General features: G+C 36.0%; 1 protein-coding gene across 5 annotated transcripts in view; it reads left to right on the top strand.

The window, feature by feature from the left end:
- USP14 (ubiquitin specific peptidase 14) overlaps positions 1-22,353 on the top strand; it is a 44,137-nt gene that overhangs the window by 10,294 nt on the left and 11,490 nt on the right. For 4 of the 5 annotated variants that reach the window (XM_044934573.2, XM_044934572.2, XM_044934574.1 and 1 more), the window contains 7 exons: positions 4,703-4,735; positions 13,012-13,116; positions 14,000-14,103; positions 19,903-19,961; positions 20,534-20,664; positions 21,566-21,646; positions 22,020-22,105. In XM_044934573.2, the coding sequence (XP_044790508.1) occupies positions 4,703-4,735; positions 13,012-13,116; positions 14,000-14,103; positions 19,903-19,961; positions 20,534-20,664; positions 21,566-21,646; positions 22,020-22,105 (599 nt within the window). The remainder of the gene's footprint in view (positions 1-4,702; positions 4,736-13,011; positions 13,117-13,999; positions 14,104-19,902; positions 19,962-20,533; positions 20,665-21,565; positions 21,647-22,019; positions 22,106-22,353) is intronic. The other variant, XM_044934575.2, reaches the window with a different exon arrangement.

Genomic DNA, 22,353 nt, shown 5'->3' with positions numbered 1-22,353 from the left:
CACAGAAGAAATCAAAAAAGAAATCAAAATTTGCATAGAAACGAATGAAAATGAAAACACAACAACCCAAAACCTGTGGGACACGGTAAAAGCAGTCCTAAGGGGAAAGTTCATAGCAATACAGGCACACCTCAAGAAACAAGAAAAAAGTCAAATAAATAACCTAACTCTACACCTAAAGCAACTAGAAAAGGAAGAAATGAAGAACCCCAGGGTTAGTAGAAGGAAAGAAATCTTAAAAATTAGAGCAGAAATAAATGCAAAAGAAACAAAAGAGACCATAGCAAAAATCAACAAAACCAAAAGCTGGTTCTTTGAAAGGATAAATAAAATTGACAAACCATTAGCCAGACTCATCAAGAAACAAAGGGAGAAAAATCAAATCAATAAAATTAGAAATGAAAATGGAGAGATCACAACAGACAACACAGAAATACAAAGGATCATAAGAGACTACTATCAACAATTATATGCCAATAAAATGGACAACGAGGAAGAAATGGACAAATTCTTAGAAAAGTACAACTTTCCAAAACTCGATCAGGAAGAAATAGAAAATCTTAACAGACCCATCACAAGCACGGAAATTGAAAATGTAATAAAAAATCTTCCAGCAAACAAAAGCCCAGGTCCAGACGGCTTCACAGCTGAATTATACCAAAAATTTAGAGAAGAGCTAACACCTATCCTGCTCAAACTCTTCCAGAAAATTGCAGAGGATGGTAAACTTCCAAACTCATTTTATGAGGCCACCATTACCCTAATACCAAAACCTGACAAAGATCCCACAAAAAAAGAAAACTACAGGCCAATATCACTGATGAACATAGATGCAAAAATCCTTAACAAAATTCTAGCAATCAGAATCCAACAACACATTAAAAAGATCATACACCATGACCAAGTGGGCTTTATCCCAGGGATGCAAGGATTCTTCAATATCCGCAAATCAATCAATGTAATACACCACATTAACAAATTGAAAAATAAAAACCATATGATTATCTCAATAGATGCAGAGAAAGCCTTTGACAAAATTCAACATCCATTTATGATCAAAACTCTCCAGAAAGCAGGAATAGAAGGAACATACCTCAACATAATAAAAGCTATATATGACAAACCCACAGCAAACATTATCCTCAATGGTGAAAAATTGAAAGCATTTCCTCTAAAGTCAGGAACAAGACAAGGGTGCCCACTTTCACCATTACTATTCAACATAGTTTTGGAAGTTTTGGCCACAGCAATCAGAACAGAAAAAGAAATAAAAGGAATTCAAATTGGAAAAGAAGAAGTAAAGCTCTCACTGTTTGCAGATGACATGATCCTCTACATAGAAAACCCTAAAGACTCCACCAGAAAATTACTAGAACTAATCAATGACTATAGTAAAGTTGCAGGATATAAAATCAACACACAGAAATCTCTTGCATTCCTATACACTAATAATGAGAAAACAGAAAGAGAAATTAAGGAAACAATTCCATTCACCATTGCAACGGAAAGAATAAAATACTTAGGAATATATCTACCTAAAGAAACTAAAGACCTATATATAGAAAACTATAAAACACTGGTGAAAGAAATCAAAGAGGACACTAACAGATGGAGAAATATACCATGTTCATGGATTGGAAGAATCAATGTAGTGAAAATGAGTATACTACCCAAAGCAATCTATAGATTCAATGCAATCCCTATCAAGCTACCAACAGCATTCTTCACAGAGCTAGAACAAATAATTTCACAATTTGTATGGAAAAACAAAAAACCTCGAATAGCCAAAGCGATCTTGAGAAAGAAGAATGGAACTGGAGGAATCAACCTACCTGACTTCAGGCTCTACTACAAAGCCACAGTTATCAAGACAGTATGGTACTGGCACAAAGACAGAAATATAGATCAATGGAACAAAATAGAAAGCCCAGAGATAAATCCACGCACATATGGACACCTTATCTTCGACAAAGGAGGCAAGAATATACAATGGATTAAAGACAATCTCTTTAACAAGTGGTGCTGGGAACTCTGGTCAACCACTTGTAAAAGAATGAAACTAGAACACTTTCTAACACCATACACAAAAATAAACTCAAAATGGATTAAAGATCTAAACGTAAGACCAGAAACTATAAAACTCCTAGAGGAGAACATAGGCAAAACACTCTCTGACATACATCACAGCAGGATCCTCTATGACCCACCTCCCAGAATATTGGAAATAAAAGCAAAAATAAACAAATGGGACCTAATTAACCTTAAAAGCTTCTGCACATCAAAGGAAACTATTAGCAAGGTGAAAAGACAGCCTTCAGAATGGGAGAAGATAATAGCAAATGAAGCAACTGACAAACAACTAATCTCGAGAATATACAAGCAACTCCTACAGCTCAACTCCAGAAAAATAAATGACCCAATCAAAAAATGGGCCAAAGAACTAAACAGACATTTCTCCAAAGAAGACATACAGATGGCTAACAAACAGATGAAAAGATGCTCAACATCACTCATTATCAGAGAAATGCAAATCAAAACCACTATGAGGTACCATTTCACACCAGTCAGAATGGCTGCGATCCAAAAGTCTACAAGTAATAAATGCTGGAGAGGGTGTGGAGAAAAGGGAACCCTCTTACACTGTTGGTGGGAATGCAAACTAGTACAGCCACTATGGAGAACAGTGTGGAGATTCCTTAAAAAACTGGAAATAGACATGCCTTATGATCCAGCAATCCCACTGCTGGGCATACACACTGAGAAAACCAGAAGGGAAAGAGACACGAGTACCCCAATGTTCATCGAAGCACTGTTTATAATAGCCAGGACATGGAAGCAACCTAGATGTCCATCAGCAGATGAATGGATAAGAAAGCTGTGGTACATATACACAATGGAGTATTATTCAGCCATTAAAAAGAATAAATTTGAATCAGTTCTAATGAGGTGGATGAAACTGGAGCCTATTATACAGAGTGAAGTAAGCCAGAAAGAAAAACACCAATACAGTATACTAACGCATATATATGGAATTTAGGAAGAAGGTAACAATAACCCTGTGTACGAGACAGCAAAAGAGACACTGATGTATAGAACAGTCTTATGGACTCTGTGAGAGAGGGAGAGGGTGGGAAGATTTGGGAGAATGGCATTGAAACATGTAAAATATCATGTATGAAATGAGTTGCCAGTCCAGGTTCGATACACGATACTGGATGCTTGGGGCTGGTACACTAGGACGATCCAGAGGGATGGAATGGGGAGGGAGGAGGGAGGAGGGTTCAGGATGGGGAACACATGTATACCTGTGGCGGATTCATTTTGATATTTGGCAAATCTAATACAGTTATGTTAAGTTTAAAAATAAAATAAAATTAAAAAAAAAAAAAATGAATACAACTTAATTTTTCCTTTAGTTCACTTACAGTGATCACACTGATTTCAGTTAGGAGTCCAGGCTTACCAATATCATTGATGAAGGGCCACAGAAAAGATGTAAAGGTATTATCTTTATTATTATTTGTAATCCTGGGCAAGTATAGATTTTAAAATACGTTTTCTTTAAGAATTAGATGTGAAGTGCTAAGGAGCTCTAGTTATTTTCAAGATAAGGATTGGCTACCCCTGTTAACTGGGCAGTAAAACAGTATAAGAATACTTATTCTTTTATTTTCTTTCATATTCAACTGTATGTGTTTTAAAAATGAGGAAAGTAAATTATTTTATGTATTTGATAAAAGAGGAAACTGATCATCAGAGAGGTTTAAGTAACATACAAGGGACCAAAAAAACATGGAATTTACAGATCAAGCAGATCTGGGTTCACTTCCCAACTTTGTGTGACCTTGGAGAAGTACATTATCTCAGAGGGCATATATAGTTACCATTCCTTTTGATTAGCAGTAATAGTCCTTAAATTGAGAAGGGATTTAGGGACTCACTTTCCCCTTTGAAGCAGGATGTCCAAAAAGAGATAGTAGCACCACCCAAGGGAAGCATATGGAATGCCTGGTACCTTCTGTGGAAAGGAAGGAGTGATATGGAACTGACCTCCTATGAAAGGAAGGGCTTAGCTGCCAAAATATCTGTGCCAATCAGGGCATTTCAGAAAACAGTTTAAATGAACATAACAAAAGTTAAAGTATTTGTTAATTGATGCATAGGTGTGAAATTTAGGTCCTGAGAAATATTTGTGGACGCAGCAAATATTAGTAATGGTTAGTTTGCCTTGGGTGGTCTTATTTACTCTCCTGGTATAATTTGTAGTAGCACTTGCATTCTCAAAGTCTCTTGATTTGGGTGATTAGTTGTATAATCATCCTAATTATGTAGACCTATTTCATTCCCTAGGTTGTTCTTTGTTCTTAACATAAATTGTTTTTAGCTCTGCTGGTTCCAAACATGCAGAAAGTTGGCGTCTGTCATATGTCATCAATCACGTGTTTCAGTACCTTTGTGCTGCCAAGTTGACTGTCTTTTAGATGGTATCGTATGTAGTTTAAACAGTTATTAGACCTACTAGTTTTAAGGCTGCATTAGTGTTGTTTTTTTTTTTTTTTTTAATATTTTTGATTATAGTAATTTTAAAATCTGCATGCAGAAAATTTTTATTTTGAAGTAGAAATCTAAAATTACTTGATTTTTAGATTATGTTTGGATTATACAGGGATGGTTAAATGTTTATTATTTGTCTTTAAAACAGGATGATGATTGGGGGAACATCAAAATGAAAAATGTGAGTATTATCTTAAGAACACTAATTGTAATGCAATTCCCTAATTATTACACAAAATGTATTTTTAATGCTTTTTTTTTCTGTCTGTCTATCCAGTTGTTCCAGCATCACATGTTGAAAATATTTTCCTTTTCTCATTGATTTGCCTCGGAGTCTTTCTTGAAAATCAGTTGTTGGCCTATTTTTGAACTCGTTTCATTGATATATTTGATTAATCTTGTATCACAAGGTCTTGCTTGCTGAAGCTTTATAATAAGTTTTGAAATAAGGTAGTATAAGTTCTCCAAGTTTTTTCTATTTCCTCAAGATTATTTTAGCTCCTTTGCTTTTCCTTATAATTTTAGAATTAGTTCCTACAAATGGACTCCTAGAATTTTGTTTTAGATTGCATTGAATCTGCAGTTCAGTTTGGGGAGAATGAATATCATAAAGTAATAGAGTACCAAAATCCTTAAATAAGGTGTAGTTGTCCAGTTTTCTTAGCTCAGATAAGTTTTCAGTATGGGGATCTTGTATGGTTTTTCTTAGTTAGACTCTGGAACTTATTTCTTGGCTGTTAACAATACTTTAAAAATCTTTGTTTTCCAGTGGTTGTGGCTAGTTTATAAAAATATAGTTTATATTTATCCTGTGACCTTGCCAAATTCACTTATTAGTTCCCAGTAGTTCTTTCGTAGATTCCACTGGGTTTTCTATGAACATAAGCATGACTATTTTCAAATTGAGGCAGTTTTACTTTTCCCTTTCCAATCTTTATGACTTGTTTCTTTTTTTGCCTTACTTCATTGCTGGCACTTCTAATACAGTGTTGAATAGAAAGTGGTGGAAGAGGATATCTTTGTCACTTACTAGTTCACTGAGACCGTTTAAGTTATGAATGGCTGTTGAATTTTAAGCGCTTTTCCTGCTTATTGAAAGGATCGTATTTTTCTCTTATTCTGATAATCTGGCTAGTCTCATTGGTTTTTCACTATTAAACCTTGCATTTTTGACATGCTGTTCTCAGATTTCTTAATCTTTGTGACCTCTTTACACCCTCAAATTATTTTAAATTTCATATATATGGGTTATATCAATATTTATTGTATTAGAAATTAAGACTGAGGGAGTTTGGGGGAGAATGGATTCTTGTATATGTATGGCTGAGTCCCTTCACTGTTCACCTGAAACTGTCATGACGCTGTTAATCAATTGGCTATACCCCAATACAAAATAAAAAGTTAAAAAAAATTAAGGCTGAGAAATTAAAAATATTATTCATTTAAAAGTAGCAGTAACAAACCTATTGACCTGTTAATTTCATTTTTAAAAAATATTTTTCAGAACAGCAAAGAAAAGTGAAAGAATGGACTTATTCTACATTTTTTCAAGTCTCTTGACAGTCTAGCTTAATAGAAGATAAATGAATTTTTAGTTTTGTTTCTGCATTCTCAGTTTGTTGTGATATATGGCTTTGGCTGAAGTATATGTAAGATATCTGGTCTCATAATAGTTAAATGTTTAGAAAAGGGAGATGTCTTTTCAGTTAAAATAGTGAACATTCTTCTTTGATAGTATACCAGAACTCAACATGTGGTAGTTGGTTTATTAGTTTGATGCTTTTGAACTGTGGTGTTGGAGAAGACTTTTGAGAGTCCCTTGGACTGCAAGGAGATGACTCATTGGAAAAGACTCTGATGCTGGGAAAGATTGAAGGCAGGAGGAGAAGGGGACGACAGAGGATGAGATGGTTGGATGGCATCACTGACTCGATGGATATGAGTTTGAGCAAGCTTCAGGAGTTGGTGAAGGACAGGGAAGCCTGGCGTGCTGCAGTCCATGGGGCCGCAAAGAGTTGGACATGACCAAGCGACTGAACTGAACTTGATGTTGTAGAAACCACATCAGTGACCTTTTGTATGTTAAAAATCTGTTTTGCATTGAAGAATGGATCTTACACTTGTGAATGACTTTGAAACGTCATATATTCGTCATTTGGAAAAATTGTTTTTCTGAGTTATTTATATCTTACTTTCATGTAAGTTTCATGATATGCTCATGGATTTCATTATATAATTCTTCAAAATTGCATTTGTTAATATCACTACCAACCTCAGTGGAAAAGTCTTTAATTCTAGAAAATTGTCAGGTGCATAGTGACAGATGAGCTCTAATTTTGTCATTGGCAGCTATAAATATTGTCAGTACTTTGCCCTGAAACTACTAGCTCAGTTTCTTCATTTTTGAAAAAATGTTACTAAATACTCAAGTCTGAAACCCCATAATTTGTCAGTTGTTTTAAGTAAAAACTGTATTTTGTTAAAAAAGGCAAGTAGTGAGGTTTCCAACACAAATATTCATGCAGGCTTATTGTGAAGACAGATATCAAGTAATTTTGGTATGCAGAAGTGTGTTTTTTTTTTTTTTAACTTAATTGGTACTTTGTAATTTTTATTATATCTTCATGTGTGAATAGCTTTCTCCATTATCCCCCACAGAGTAGCACATTGGTTAAGTTGATGAACCTACATTGACATATCATTATCACCGAATGTCCATGGTTTGTTAGGGTTCACTCGTGGGATTGTGTGTTCTGTGGATTTGGACAAATGTATAGTGATGTGTATTCTGTAGTATGGTACAAAATTGTTTCACCATCCTAAAAATTCTCTATGCTGTACATGTTTCTCTCTACCTTTGACAATTATTGATATTTTTATTGTCTCTGTAGTTATGCCTTTTTCAGAATGTTGTATAGTTGGAATTATACAGTCTGTAGCTTTTTCAGATTGACATCTTTAGTAATATGCATTTAAGTTTCCAAGTCTTTTCATGGCTTGATAACTCAGTTCTTTGTTCATTCAGTCGCTTAGTTGTGTCTGACTCTTTGTGACCCCATGGACTGCAGCACGCCAGGCCTCCCTGACCATGACCAACTCCTGGAGCTTACTCAAACTCATGTCCATTGAGTTGGTGATGCCATCCAACCATCTCTTCCTCTGTTGCCCCCTTCTCCCCCTCCCTTCAATCTTTCCCAGCATCAGGATCTTTTCAAATGAGTCAGTCCTTCTCATCAAGTGGCCAAAGTATTGGAGTTTCAGCTTCAGTATCAGTTCTTCCAGTGAATATTCAGGACTGATTTCCTTTAGGATTGCCTGGTTGGATCTCCTTGCAGTCCAAGGGACTCTCAAGAGTCTTCTCCAACACCACAGTTCAAAAGCATCAATTCTTCGGCACTCAGCTTTCTTTACAGTCCAACTTTCACATCCATATATGACTACTGGAAAAACTATAGGTTTGATTAGACGGACGTTTGTTGGCAAAGTAATGTCTCTGCTTTTTAATATGCTGTCTAGGTTGGTTGTAACTTTTCTTTCAAGGAGCAAGCGTCTTTTAATTTCATGGCTGCAGTCACCATCTGCAGTGATTTTGGAGCCCCCCAAAATAAAGTCTGTCACTGTTTCCATTGTTTCCCCTTCTATTTGCCATGAAATGATGGGACCAGATGCTATGATCTTCGTTTTTTGAATGTTGAGTTTTAAGCCAGCTTTTTCACTCTCACTTTCATCAAGACGCCCTTTAGTTCCTCTTCACTTTCTGCCAGTAAGGGTGGTGTCATCTGCGTATCTGAGGTTATTGATATTTCTCCCGGTAATCTTGATCTCAGCTTGTGCTTCATCTAGCCCAGCATTTCACATAATGTACTCTGCATGTAAGTTAAATAAGCAGGGTGACAATATACAGCCTTGACGTACTCCTTTCATAACTACCAGTTTGTTGTTCCATGTCCAGTTCTAACTGTTGCTTCTTGACCTGCATACAGATTTCTCAGGAGGCAGGTCAGGTGGTCTGGTATTCCCATCTCTTGAAGAATTTTCCACAGTGTGCTGTGATCTACACAGTCAAGGCTTTGGCATAATCAATAAAGCAGAAGTAGTTGTTTTTCTGGAATTCTCTTGCTTTTTCTGTGATCCAACAAGCGTTGGCAATTTGATCTCTGGTTCCTCTGCCTTTTCTAAATCCAGCTTGAACATCTGGAAGTTCATGGTTCACGTACTATCACCACATTTAAAAAAGGGAAATAGCATCTTGGTATTATTGAAATAGTTTTGACTTCACTGGCTCTGTGAAAGGATCTGAGAGACCCCTGGAGGTTCACAGACAGCACTTGGAGAACCGCATACTGGGACAGACACACTTGGATCATGATGTCTTTATCTCTTATTTATTGCTGGATTTAGTTTTCTCATATTTCAAAAGATATTTTTATGTGTTGATGAGGCATATTAGTGGTTTTGTTTTGCATTATCCTCACTTTGTCGTCAAGAGTTATGTTGGACACTCATTTAAAAGAGTTGGGGATGTATTTCTGTTTTCTGAATGAGTTGGTGTGAGATTGGTATTATTTTCTGTAAATATTTGAAATAAGTTACCAATGCATTACATCTGGATTTGGGTTTTCTTCATGGGAATTTGATACTGTTTCTCTAGTAGACACCAGGCTATTTTGATTTCTTTTTTTTTTTTTTAATGTTTTTGCGTTTTGTTTAAATGTTTTTAATTTTTTTTAATGTTTAATGTTTTGTATTGTTTTAATGTTTTTCTTTCAAGGAATTTGCTTATTTTAAATATGTTGAATTTATAGACATAAAGTTGTTCCTAGTGTCTGAAATAATTGTTAGTTATCCTATTATATCATTATTTATCGATGATCCTTCTTATTCCTGTTATTAATAAAAATATTTTGATCAGTGTTGGTAAGGATTTATCATAAGTCTGTTTGGTTTTTGACTTTGCTGATTTTACATATTACCCATTTTCTATTTTGTTGATAGTTACTCTTATTTTTTTCTGTTTGGAGTTTAAGTTACTTCATTTTCTTGCTCTTTAAGGTGTATGCCTAGATTATTGATTTTCTTTTAAAAAAATCTATTTTCTTCTTATAGACATTTAAAACTATTATTACTAATTTTTCTTTAAGCATTGGTAGCTGAATCTAGTAGTTGTGTTTTTATTATATATGCTGTGTTTTTATTATACAGTTAGCAGTTGCAATATGCTGTGTTTTTATTATACAGTTAAAATACTTTCTAATATACCTTGTGATTTCTTTTTTGAGCCATGGTTTGTTTAGAACTGTATTTCATTTCCAATTATATGGGGCTTTTTCTAATATGTTTGTGTTACTTATTTCTGATTTGATTCTGTCATGGTCACATAACATATCCAGTATTATTTCCATCCTTTGAAATTTATTGACAACTTGTTTTACTCCATTCATTTGAATGTTTTCTGTGCTCTTGAAAAAATAAGGTATGCTGCTATTGTTGGGTAAAATGTTCTATAAATGCCAGTTAGGTCAAGTTGGTGTATAGTCTTCATGTTCTTTCTATCCTAACTGATGTTTTATCTGTGTCTTTTATTAAATGTGTCATGATCTCCAGCTCTTGTGGATTTGATTATATCTCCTTTCAGTTGTAGTAGTTTAGTTTTGTCTGTTTTTAGGTGCATACATGTATAGGATTGTTAATAGCTCTATGAGTTGACCTTTCATCAAAATGAACTGTTCCTCTTTATCCCTGGTAATATTCTTTGCTCTTGAGTTTTACCCATTGTAGATTTTTGGTCCCTTGTTTTACAGATTATTTATAGGTTTTTTATAGATGTTTATCAGGTTAAGGAAAGTTCTGTTTCTAGTTTGTAGAAAGTTATCATGAATGTGAGTTGAGTTTGTCATATACTTTTTACATATATTTTGAAATGTTAATTTTTTTATCCTTTAATTTCTTAATGCAGTGAACTATACTTCCTTTTTTGAATAGTTAACCAATCTTAATGTATTTTATTTTAAATATAATTCAGATTCTACTGGTAGTATTTTGTTAAAATCATTTTTGTGTTTCTTTTTGTGAAAAATACGGTTTGTAGTTTCTTGGACTGTCTTTGAATCTTGCTGTCAGTGTAATGTTTGCCTTATAAAAGGAGTCAGAAGCAGTCCTATGGCCCCTCTTTCCTGAAAGAGTTCATATTCTGAAACTGTTGCAGAAAATTCTCCAGTGGGGTTCTCGAGGCTTGGAGCTTTGTTTGTGGGAAGACATTTAATTTAAGAATTTAGTGTCTTTAATAAATGTAGGACTCTTCAGATGTTACATTTTTTTTAATACCAGCTTTGGTAATTTGTGTTTTTTAGGTACTTGGTCTGTTTAGTTTCAGTGGTTGAATTGATGGCATACTATCCTCTTAACAGCCTTCATTCTAGACTCTGCAGTGCTGTCATTTCCACAGCCCCTCCTCCTGCTCTGTAGCGGCAAGTTGTGATCTCTTGCTCATTGTCTCTGTCACCTAGGGAGAAGTTGTTTAGTTTCATTAATTTCCCCTGCTCATAGAGTCAACTTTTGCTTGTTCATTTATTATTTTATTGATTTTTCCCTCTTTGCTTTATTTCCTCCTTTCACTTTGATTTTAATATATACTTGTGCTAGCTTCTTAATGTAGAAGCTTATTTGATTTATTAATTTTAGGCCTTTTTTGCTTTCTACTTTGCCCATTTTTCTATTGTATCCATATACACTTGATTTTTTTTTAAGTTTGTCAAAATTTTGATTGTTGTAATGGGGAAGCTTTAGGATTTATACAGTTAGTGTCATTAGTCCTTTCATCTTTTATGTCAATTCTAGAAAAATCTTCCAAAATGGCAAGATTTTTTAAAAATTAACTTGGATGTTTTATATTTACATTTAAGTCCTCAATTTGTAATTCATTTTGGGCATGGCATGTCATAAGGTAAAGAACTAGAATATTTTTCTAAATTATTATCTTCAACATTCTTCATATGTAATCTCTTAGTAATTTTAAAGATATTGTTTTAGTCTTCTTTTTCAGAAATTTCTTAGCTGTTTTCCCATGGGCATGAGTTTATTGCATGAATGAATCATTTTGTAAGGTCTCAGAAAGGGATTTAATTAAATTTATATAATAATTTGGAATCACATCTGTATAGTAATTTTTCCAGTCCAGAAATTTGTTGTGTCCTTCAGCTTATTTAGATGTTTATTAATATCTTTATATAAAGCTTTATAGTTTTCTTATTAAAATATATATTTCTTATTATGTTTACTCTTAGATAATTTTGGTATTCATTCTTTTCAATTGTATCTTCTAGCTGACTGTTGCTAGTATATTCTTCAGCTATTTGGTTTTCCTGAGACAGTTGTCTTTGGAAAAAAATTCTTTAGTGATTGCTTAGTGCTCCTTTGCTATTATCTTATAGAAAGTATAGGTAAAAATAATAGGTGATAGAATGATCGTCATAGGTACTCATAAGGCTTGAGTTTGTTGACCTTATTTATTTCCTAATTTAATCCTCATTTAGATATTTTTATCTTATTGGCCTTTCTTAAAAACATTTTTCTGACTTTTCTCCCCTCTTTTTAAACCTCTCTACCCTCTTTATCTCAGGTGTTCATGTCTTCCAATTAAGATACTGAGTACGATGTTCACATTTCAAGATTAGGAGTTTTAGGGTGACAGTTGTCTTTGCTCTATTGTGTGGAATGTTACATCAGTATTTCCTTAGGTTAATAACATGTAGAATTATAAAATTGGACATTTTGAACTAATTTATATATTTGGCTTGATAATTTCCAACAATGGAGATTTTTCTGTTCAGTTGTAAATAATGGTTACAGTTACAGAATAGACTTTCATAGGAATATTATCACTGCTTAGTGTGTTATGGAGAGAAATGATGCCACTAAATACGAATGATTGAAGAAGTCTCTCCTTTCCAATATTGAAAACATTCTCAGCTTTGTGACAGTGTTTTTGTCCTTAGCTTTATTGAGGTATAAATAAAATATGGTATATAGAGAGTATAGTATAGTATATAGAGAGTACAATTCACCTACTTTAGAGTCTCATGGATTTGGTTAACTTTACGCAGGCATGTCACCACTCCCACAGTCAAGATACAGACGTTCCAGCATTCTGCAGGTGACCTTTGGCCTGAAGCAGCACGCTAGCGTTTCATGATTTTTAGTGTATTTACAGAGTTGTGTAACTTCACCACAGTCTGATTTTGGAATATTTTCATCACCCCAGAAAGAAATGCGTTCCCATTTCCAGACATTCTCTTTTCCCATCTTCAGCCCTTGCAACCACTAATCTGTCTTAGATTGACCTTTTCTGGTACACAGAAGCACGTGATATGTGTTTTTCTGCGTCTGACTTATTTCCTTGAACATAAACATGGTCAGCTTTTGAGTTTTCATGAAATTTTTTTTTTTTTTTTTTTACAGGGAATGACTGTACTAATGATGGGGTCAGCAGATGCTCTTCCTGAGGAACCCTCAGCTAAAACTGTCTTTGTAGAAGACATGACAGAAGAACAGTTAGCATCTGCTGTAAGACATGCCACGTTTTATATACCTGATTATTACTTTTTAAGAAACAGCAAGATGACTTTCAAAAAGTAGCATCTGTGCATTTTGAGGATTTAATTGACATCAGGATGCATGTTATCAGCAGTAAACCAGAGTTTTGCTTTTGAAATTGGCTCATGGGATCCTTTTCTAATTGAACAATTCATTACAAAGTCATTAATATCTGTAATAAAGGCATCTGGCAGACAGTGCTGTTAAAGTGTTTACTGTTATTTTATGGCAAAACAAGCTTAAAGAAGTTAGTTTAAATGCTGGGATATTTAAATTCTCAAAACCTTCCATGGTGAAAATACATACAGTTTATCCTTAATTTAAGAATGCAGTGTTGGTTTAGAAACTGGCCAACACATTCTTGTCAAATATTATTATTGTTTTTACTACCCAGCATTTATATAGTACCATTCATTTTTTGGAAGTGTTTCCTTTTTTTAAATTTGTTTATTTATTTTGGCTGTGCCCACCCGGTCTTTGTTGGGGCATGTGGGATCTAGGTCCCTGACCAGAGATTGAACCTGGGTATCCTGCATCGGCTGTGCTGAGTCTTAGCCACTGGACCACATGGGAAGTCTCCTTGAAGTATTTCAGTATATATTTTGTTACCCTCTTCTAGGGATAAACCTGCGGAGGAGGCAGGACTGATAAAATTCTTTATTTTCAAGAAGGCAACTAAAACAAAATGATTGTCAGCATGATGCAAGTAAAACTTTTTTTGTTAGGAAAATAAAACATTGTTGGCATGGAATATAAATTGGTATGAATTGGTAAATTGTTTGCTTCAAAGTGTTTAGTGATTTATATATGCTGTGTCATTTTATAAAATTGATTTAATCCTTTTCCTTATCAGATGGAGTTACCATGTGGATTGACAAACCTGGGTAATACTTGTTACATGAATGCCACAGTTCAGTGTATTCGTTCTGTGCCTGAACTCAAAGATGCCCTTAAAAGGTAAGACAGAAGAGAGACTGTATGTGTTTTTTGGGTAAAGAAGATTCACATTTGGATGAATAGTATTCTTTTGCACTTCTGTATGTATTTAGTAGCTTGTGATATAATTCATCAAAAATCACCCTGTTCATGTGTTCAATTAGATGGTCTTTATTATATTCACCAGAGTATGCAAGTATCCCACAATCTAATTTCAGAATACGCCCCTGCCCAGAAAAAACCCTCATGCTCGCTTCGTATACCTTTCCCACCTCCAGCTCTGGGCAGCCATTAGTACTTTTTGTCCTACAGATTTGCTGATTCTGGACATTTCATATTAATGGGGTCATACACTATATGCTCTTTTTGTGACTGGCTTCTTTTTCTTAGCATACTGTTCTCTAGGTTTATCCATACTGTAGCATGTAAGGTCTACTCTGGTGGCTCAGACGGTAAAGAATCCACCTGCAGTGCGGGAGACCTGGGTTCGATGCCTGGGTTGGGAAGATCCCCTGGAGGGGGGCATGGCAGCCCACTCCAGTCGTCTTGCCTGGAGAATCCCATGGACAGAGGAGCCTGGCGGGCCACAGTCTGTGGGGTCGCAGAGTTGGACACGACTGAGCGACTAAGCACACATAGCATATAGCAGTCCTTCACTGCTTTTAACGACTGGATAATAGTCCACTGTGGATATGCTGTTTCGGCTATCCAGTCATCAGTTGACGGACGTTTGGATTGTTTCCACATTTTAGCTGGCATAAATGATGCTACAGTGAACATTCAAGCACACGTTTTTGTGCAGATGAGTTGTTCTCATTTCTCTTGGTTGTGAGTAGGTTGCTTGTTCACGTGGTAACTCGTAAACAACATTTGAGAAACTGCCAAACTGTTTTCCAAAGTACCATTTTACATCCTCTCCGGCAGTGCTCGAGAGCTCCCGAATTCTTTACTTCTGTGCTAGTCTTTTTAAACAATATTCAGGTTTATTAAACAAGTTTTTAAAAGCTTTAGGCCGTTGTGTATAGTGCTGCTATAAACATTGGGGTGCATGTATCTTTTTGAATATAGTTTTGTCCAGATACATGCTTAGGAGTGGGATTGCTGGATCACATGGTAGCTCTATTTTTAGTTTTCTAAGGAACCTTCATAAAGTTTTCCACAGTGGCTGCACCTACTTACATTCCCATCAACAATGAGGAGGGTTCCCTTTTCTCTACACCATCTCCAGCCTTTGTTATATGTAGACTTTTTAATGATGGCCAGGACTGTTGTAAGGTGGTACCTCATTGTAGTTTTGATCTGCATCTCTCTAATAATTAGAAAAGTTGAGCATCTTTTCATGTGTCATCTATATGTCTTTGTAGAAATGTCTGTATAGGTCTTCTGCCCATTTTTGAATTGAGTTGGGTTTTTTTGCTGTTAAGGTCAATGAGCTATTTGTATATTTTGGAAATTGATCCCTTGTTGATTGTGTCATTTGCAAATATTTTTTCCCATTCTTTTCATTTTGTTTATGGTTTTCTTGGCTGTGCAAAACCCAAGTTTGTTTTTAATAATTGAATTATATAGAAACATGTAGACATGAATTATCCCAGAATGAACACATCCCTGTAACCAATACGGATCAACAGAATGCTGTTAGCACTCTGAAAATCCCCTCACCAATCCCTTCCAGTCCACGGCCCCCACCCTTCTTTCCAAAGTTGTTGTATTCACCTGACCTCATAGAGTAATTTTGCTTTTTTTGAACTCTGAACTCTGTATGAACAGAAACATACATATTATATATTCATTTGAGTCCGGCTCATTATGTTTGGCTTTTCCATGTTTTGTGTGTGTGTTCATTTTTGTTCATGCCGTAGACTACACCATTGTATATACTACTAAATAATTACTCTTTTTTCTGTCAATGAATGTTTGAGTTGATCTGATCTGTGATTGATTGGTAGTGAATATTTCACAAATGATCGAAATATAGTCAAGACATCCTCTTTTTGTAGGTGATAAAGTATAATAAGCATTAAGTTTATTACATTCAGATTGTCTGTATCATTTTTTTATTTATTGACTTGACAAAGATTGGGAAAAGTACTCTATTGGTTCTTTTATCTGTAAACACTCAGTATTTTTATCTGTTAAACCTCTCAGTACTCATGTCCATTGTTCCTCTTCTCTAATTAACGGTTTTTCTTTGTAAAGTTCCTTATGAATGTTGTTTGGCTGATTGGATAGTCTTACCCTAATTAGGAATTATATATTTTCTTGGCATAATATTGAGAGTTTTGGGGAGATGGTATTAAATTATTTATGATCTTCCTATTTCCAGTTATTAAAAAAAAGATTAATAATTCATTAATGCATCTTTTGTCATAAATGTTGAATAGTTACATCCTGTGTATGGCTGTGTGTATGCTCGTGTATGCATGCTTAATTGTGTTTGACTTTTTGTGACATTATGGACTGTAGCCCACCAGGCTCCTCTGTCCATGGAATTCTCCAGGCAAGAATACTGGAGCACTTTGACATTTCCTTCTCTGGGGATCTTCCCGACCCAGGAATTGAACCTACGTCTCTTAAGCCTGCTGCATTGGCAGGCAGATCCTTTACCAGATGAGCCACCGGGAAAGCCCCTGTTACCCTCTTCAGTTCATTTCAGTTCAGTCGCTCAGTCATGCCCGACTCTTTGCGACCCCATGAATCGCAGCACGCCAGGCCTCCCTGTCCATCACCAACTCCCGGAGTTCACTCAGACTCACGTCCATCGAGTCAGTGATGCCATCCAGCCATCTCATCCTCTGTCGTCCCCTTCTCCTCCTGCCCCCAATCCCTCCCAGCATCAGAGTCTTTTCCAATGAGTCAACTCTTCGCAGGAGGTGGCCAAAGTACTGGAGTTTCAGCTTCAGCATCATTCCCTCCAAAGAAATCCCAGGGCTGATCTCCTTCAGAATGGACTGGTTGGATCTCCTTGCAGTCCAGGAGACTCTCAAGAGTCTTCTCCAACACCACAGTTCAAAAGCATCAATTCTTCAGCGCTCGGCCTTCTTCACAGTCCAACTCTCACATCCATACATGACCACAGGAAAAACCATAGCCTTGACTGGACGGACCTTTGTTGGCAAAGTAATACCTCTGCTTTTGAATATGCTATCTAGGTTGGTCATAACTTTCCTTCCAAGGAGTAAGCGTCTTTTAATTTCATGGCTGCAGTCACCATCTGCAGTGATTTTGGAGCCCCAAAAAATAAAGTCTGACACTGTTTCCACTGTTTCCCCATCTATTTCCCATGAAGTGGTGGGACCGGATGCCATGATCATCTTTTTCTGAACGTTAAGCTTTAAGCCAACTTTCTCACTCTTCACTTTCACTTTCATCAAGAGGCTTTTTAGTTCCTCTTCACTTTCTGCCATAAGGGTTGTGTCATCTGCATATCTGAGGTTATTGATACTTCTCCAGGCAGTCTTGATTCTAGCTTGTGTTTCTTCCAGTCCAGTGTTTCTCATGATGTACTCTGCATATAAGTTAAATAAGCAGGGTGATAATATACAGCCTTGACGAACTTCTTTTCCTGTTTGGAACCAGGCTGTTGTTCCATGTCCAGTTCTAACTGTTGCTTCCTGACTTGCATACAGGTTTCTCAAGAGGCAGGTCAGGTGGTCTGATATTCCCATCTCTTTCAGAATTTTCCACAGTTTATTGTGATCCACACAGTCAAAAGGCTTTGGCATATTCAATAAAGAAGAAATAGATGTTTTTCTGGAACGCTCTTGGTTTCTCCATGATCCAGCGGATATTGGCAATTTGATCTCTGGTTCCTCTGCCTTTTCTAAAACCAGCTTGAACATCAGGAAGTTCACGGTTCACGTATTGCTGAAGCCTGGCTTGGAGAATTTTGAGCGTTACTTTACTAGCATGTGAGATGAGTGCAATTGTGCGGTAGTTTGAGCATTCTTTGGCATTGCCTTTCTTTGGGATTGGAATGAAAACTGACCTTTTCCAATCCTGTGGCCACTGCTGAGTTTTCCAAATGTGCTGGCATATTGAGTGCAGCACATTCACAGCATCGTCTTTCAGGATTTGAAATAGTTCAACTGGAATTCCATCACCTCCACTAGCTTTGTTTGTAGTGATGCTTTCTAAGGCCCACTTGACTTCCCATTCCAGGATGTCTGGCTCTAGGTCAGTGATCACACCATCGTGATTATCTGGGTTGTGACGATCTTTTTTGTACAGTTCTTCTGTGTATTCTTGCCACCTCTTCTTAATATCTTCTGCTTCCGTTAGGTCCATATCATTTCTGTCCTTTATCGTGCCCATCTTTGCATGAAATGTCCCCTTGGTATCTCTAATTTTCTTGAAGAGATCTCTAGTTACCCTGTAGCTAGATGTAAATTCGTAACAGCAGCCCATTATGTAATGACATGGTTCAGTGATGTTATGGGATGCACTTGCTTTATGAGTACTTCATTTTAACTTCAGAAGTACCCTTTAAAAGTCCTAAAGTGTCTGACAGGGAAACTGTTACAATTTTTAATTTTTTAATTGAACGTATATAATTTAGGGGCCTTCCCTGGTGGCTCAGCAGTAAAAGAATCTGTCTGCTAATGCAGGAGACATGGGTTTGATCCCTGGGTCAGGAAGCTCCCTTCGAGAAAGAAATGGCAACCTGCTCCAGTATGCTTGCCTGGAGAATTGAATCCCATGGAAAGAGGAGCCTGGTGGGCTTATAGTCCATGGGGTTGCAAAGAGTTGGACACAACTGAGTAACTAACACTTTCACTTTCAGGGATTATTGTGTATTAAAAAAATTAAGAATATTTTAGTTGTAGGAGTTTCCAAAAGATCTAAACAAACAAGTGAAAAAAAACAAGACTCTTCAATTGAATATAATTTAACATTTTCTGTGACCTCTTTCATTCACTTATAAGCACAGTTTTGTTTTGTTTTAATTGAAATATAATTTATATCTAGTGAAAGGTATGCATCTTAAGTGTTGGATGTGAGCAATTTTGATAAATTCTCTATGACTCATTTTACAGTCAAGTTAATGGAACATTGTTAGCATCTCAGGTTGGCGTGGTGTTGTACCTTTTCCTGGTCAGCGGCTCAGCTCTTTCCTGTTGTCCGGTGTTTAATATTATCTGAATGATAATTTCTGATCCTTTGTCATAAAATATTTGTTTAAGTAGATATGGTGATTTGAATATTTCCTTGGGTGACCAGTCCTTTGTACTGCTGTAAATTAACTGAGATTCATAAAAATGAATTTAGAAATCAGAAACTCCTCGAATAGAGGAGCCTGATAGGCTACAGTCCATAGGGTCACAGAGTTAGTGCATGCGCGTGCACACACACACACAGCTCATTTTATAGGTGAGGGAAATGACTTGAAATTTATTTTGTGTTTATAAGAAATTAGTGCTGAATGTAGGCTTATTGATTTCCATTTAATGTTTTTGATCCAAAGTGTTTTTCTTCATTTATATAACAAATACAACAAAATTATATTTTGTTTTCTTTGTAATAATGGACATTAAATATGTACTTTCTTGTTACGCACAGTTTGTAGAAAATATTATAGGTAAGTTAAGACAGGGGAAAGAATGTAAAGTAGGCTTTATTTACCTAAATTCTGCTTTTTCTTAGCAGTCCCTTTTGCCCATATAATTTTTAAAGGAACCAAGACTGGAAGAGAAGTAAAAATGGTGGGGACAGCTCAGGGAGACTTAGAGTTGAGGGTGTCAGTGTCATAATGAGTCCTTTGAACTTGTTTCCTCCCGTCTGAGTTTCAGAATCTCTCTAACTCTGTCCTGCTGTTCATAGGTATGCAGGCGCCTTGAGAGCTTCAGGAGAGATGGCGTCTGCACAGTATATTACTGCAGGTCAGTATCTATATATTCTACCAAAAGCGTTTACTGAATACTTGCCTTCAAAATCAAAGAAGGCAAGTTAGTTTTAAAAGTGTTCAGGAAGTATGTTTAAGGATTTAAACATATTTCAGATTGCAGTATTCAGGAGTTCAGTACAAGGCAACCAAGTATAGGCTTAAAGGGAGGAGCGTTGGGAGTGGTTACCTGATGTCCTGATAATGGCTCATTTGTAGCAGTTAAGCCTGTTTGATTCCTGGGCAGAAGTTATGTGTTCTCTGTACTGAATGAATATACACTGCTTTGTTAGGAAGGCAAAGGCTGTCAAGGATAGAGAGACTTAGAGCACCAGCCAGAAGTTGTTTTTTATAGCTAGTTATTGCATTATGAAGACTTTGGATGAATTATTTAAGATTTAAAAACAATTTTTTTTTCTTATTGGGGATCCAGCAATTGCAAAAGGAGTAGATATACTTAAAAATAATTAATACGCAGTTCTTTATTATTTGAGAATTAATTTACAGTAGCTTGTATTTATATTAACTATGTCACTATTTTACTAAGCAGGTATTTGCTTTGTTTTTAAGCCCTTAGAGATTTGTTTGACTCCATGGATAAAACTTCTTCTAGTATTCCACCAATTATTCTACTGCAATTTTTGCACATGGCTTTTCCACAGTTTGCAGAGAAGGGCGAACAAGGACAGTATCTTCAGCAGGTAATCAGGGCAAGGTTCTGTGGTTTTCATTTTGTACGTGTAAAACTTAGGTGTCCTACACTGACTTACTAAGCTCTATTTGGAAATACAAATGCCAGTCCCCTCTAGTTCACACCACCATTATCTCTTGCCTGGAGAGGTGCAGTAGTCCGGTATCTGACCGTCTTGCTTCTGCCCTCTGTGGTGCTTCTCTACATAGCCCCCAGAGTCCTTTAAATAATGTAAGATTATGTTGGTTCCCTTGTTTTCTGTCTCGGTCCTAAACAGTCTACTGCCTGCCTGCCTGCCCTTCTGAGCTTGTCATGTACCACTGTTCCCCTTGCAGTTCTCTCCAGATACACCGGCTTCCTTGCTATTTAAAAAAAGAACTCTCCACATATCCTCTTTCTGTAGGGCCTTTGCTCTTTTTCCTTTGGCCGTCAGATAGGGATGTGCCTTGCCTCCTCACCTCATTCAGGTCTCATGGGTCAAATGTCAAGGCATCAGAGAGGCTTTCCTTGACAGTCCTACTGAAATAGCACACTCCTCTTTCCCTAATCACTTCCTACTCCCATATTGCTTTTTTTTTCTTCATAGCCCTCTTTACTTGAATTTGTTCTATTTTGTTTATTTATGTTCCCCACTAGGACTTTTTTCTACTCTGTTGACTGCTATGTAGTCCTTGTATCTAGAATGGTGTTTAGCATAATGAGTTCACTAAACATCTCTTGAATGAATAAACAAACTATTCTGGAATGCTTCATTGTTTTGAAGGTCATAAAATATTTAATTTGGCTTAATATTTAAAACAAAACAACTTTCTTCCCCTTCCCTAAGGAAACAGTAATTATTTTGGAAGTACTTTGTAAATCAAACACTGTATCTACCAGGATTACTTACTGTGTCACTTTTTAAATTACAGGATGCTAATGAGTGTTGGGTACAAATGATGCGAGTATTACAGCAGAAATTGGAAGCTATAGAGGATGATACTGTTAAAGAGGTAATTGAAATATATTTGTGTAGGCTTTGAGTTTCACTCCATCCCACCCTAAAAGTCTTTTGAAATAAGTTCATCTTAATAGATAGACATGTCCTTGAATACTTGAGATAAATGAATCTGTAGTTGGAATTTGACAGCTTGCATTTGACGCTTGACTTCAGTGTACTATTTCCTGAATTTAATCTGTTGCGCTTACTGAGCATCTGTAGTTTTTTGGTAATATTTTTTGATCAGTAGAAAGGTTTTGCAGACAGGGATTACATTTAAAAAAAACTTAAATATGCGTTACTAAACTGGATTGTGTGCGAGGTGATGTACATTAATATCCATGTGAAGTAAAATTGGAATTTTTATTTCATCTGAATTTTTGCAGACAGATTCTTCATCTGCATCAGCAGTGACACCTTCTAAAAAGAAAAGTTTAATTGATCAGTTCTTTGGAGTTGAATTTGAGACGACGTATCCTTATGAGCCAAGATTCATATGGACTGTAATCAAAGCTTATTGAGTATGAATTGGTATAAATAGTATTGTTGACTGGATGGTGGGTGGGATATGAAGGAAAATTCGTTAGAGGTTTTTATGGTTAAAAAATATGGAAATTAGGAATTTGAAAAAATACCCATTGGAGTGATCTTGAAGTTTAGATAAATGGACTCTTTAAGGACATTCATTATTTTTTCCTAAGAATATCTTCAACAGAATGC

The sequence above is a fragment of the Bubalus bubalis genome, chromosome 22 (assembly GCF_019923935.1).
Source record: "Bubalus bubalis isolate 160015118507 breed Murrah chromosome 22, NDDB_SH_1, whole genome shotgun sequence".
Classification (NCBI taxonomy): Eukaryota; Metazoa; Chordata; class Mammalia; order Artiodactyla; family Bovidae; genus Bubalus; species Bubalus bubalis.
The sequence above is the reverse complement of the archived record's forward strand: the minus strand, read 5'-3'. Positions and strand labels throughout refer to the sequence as shown.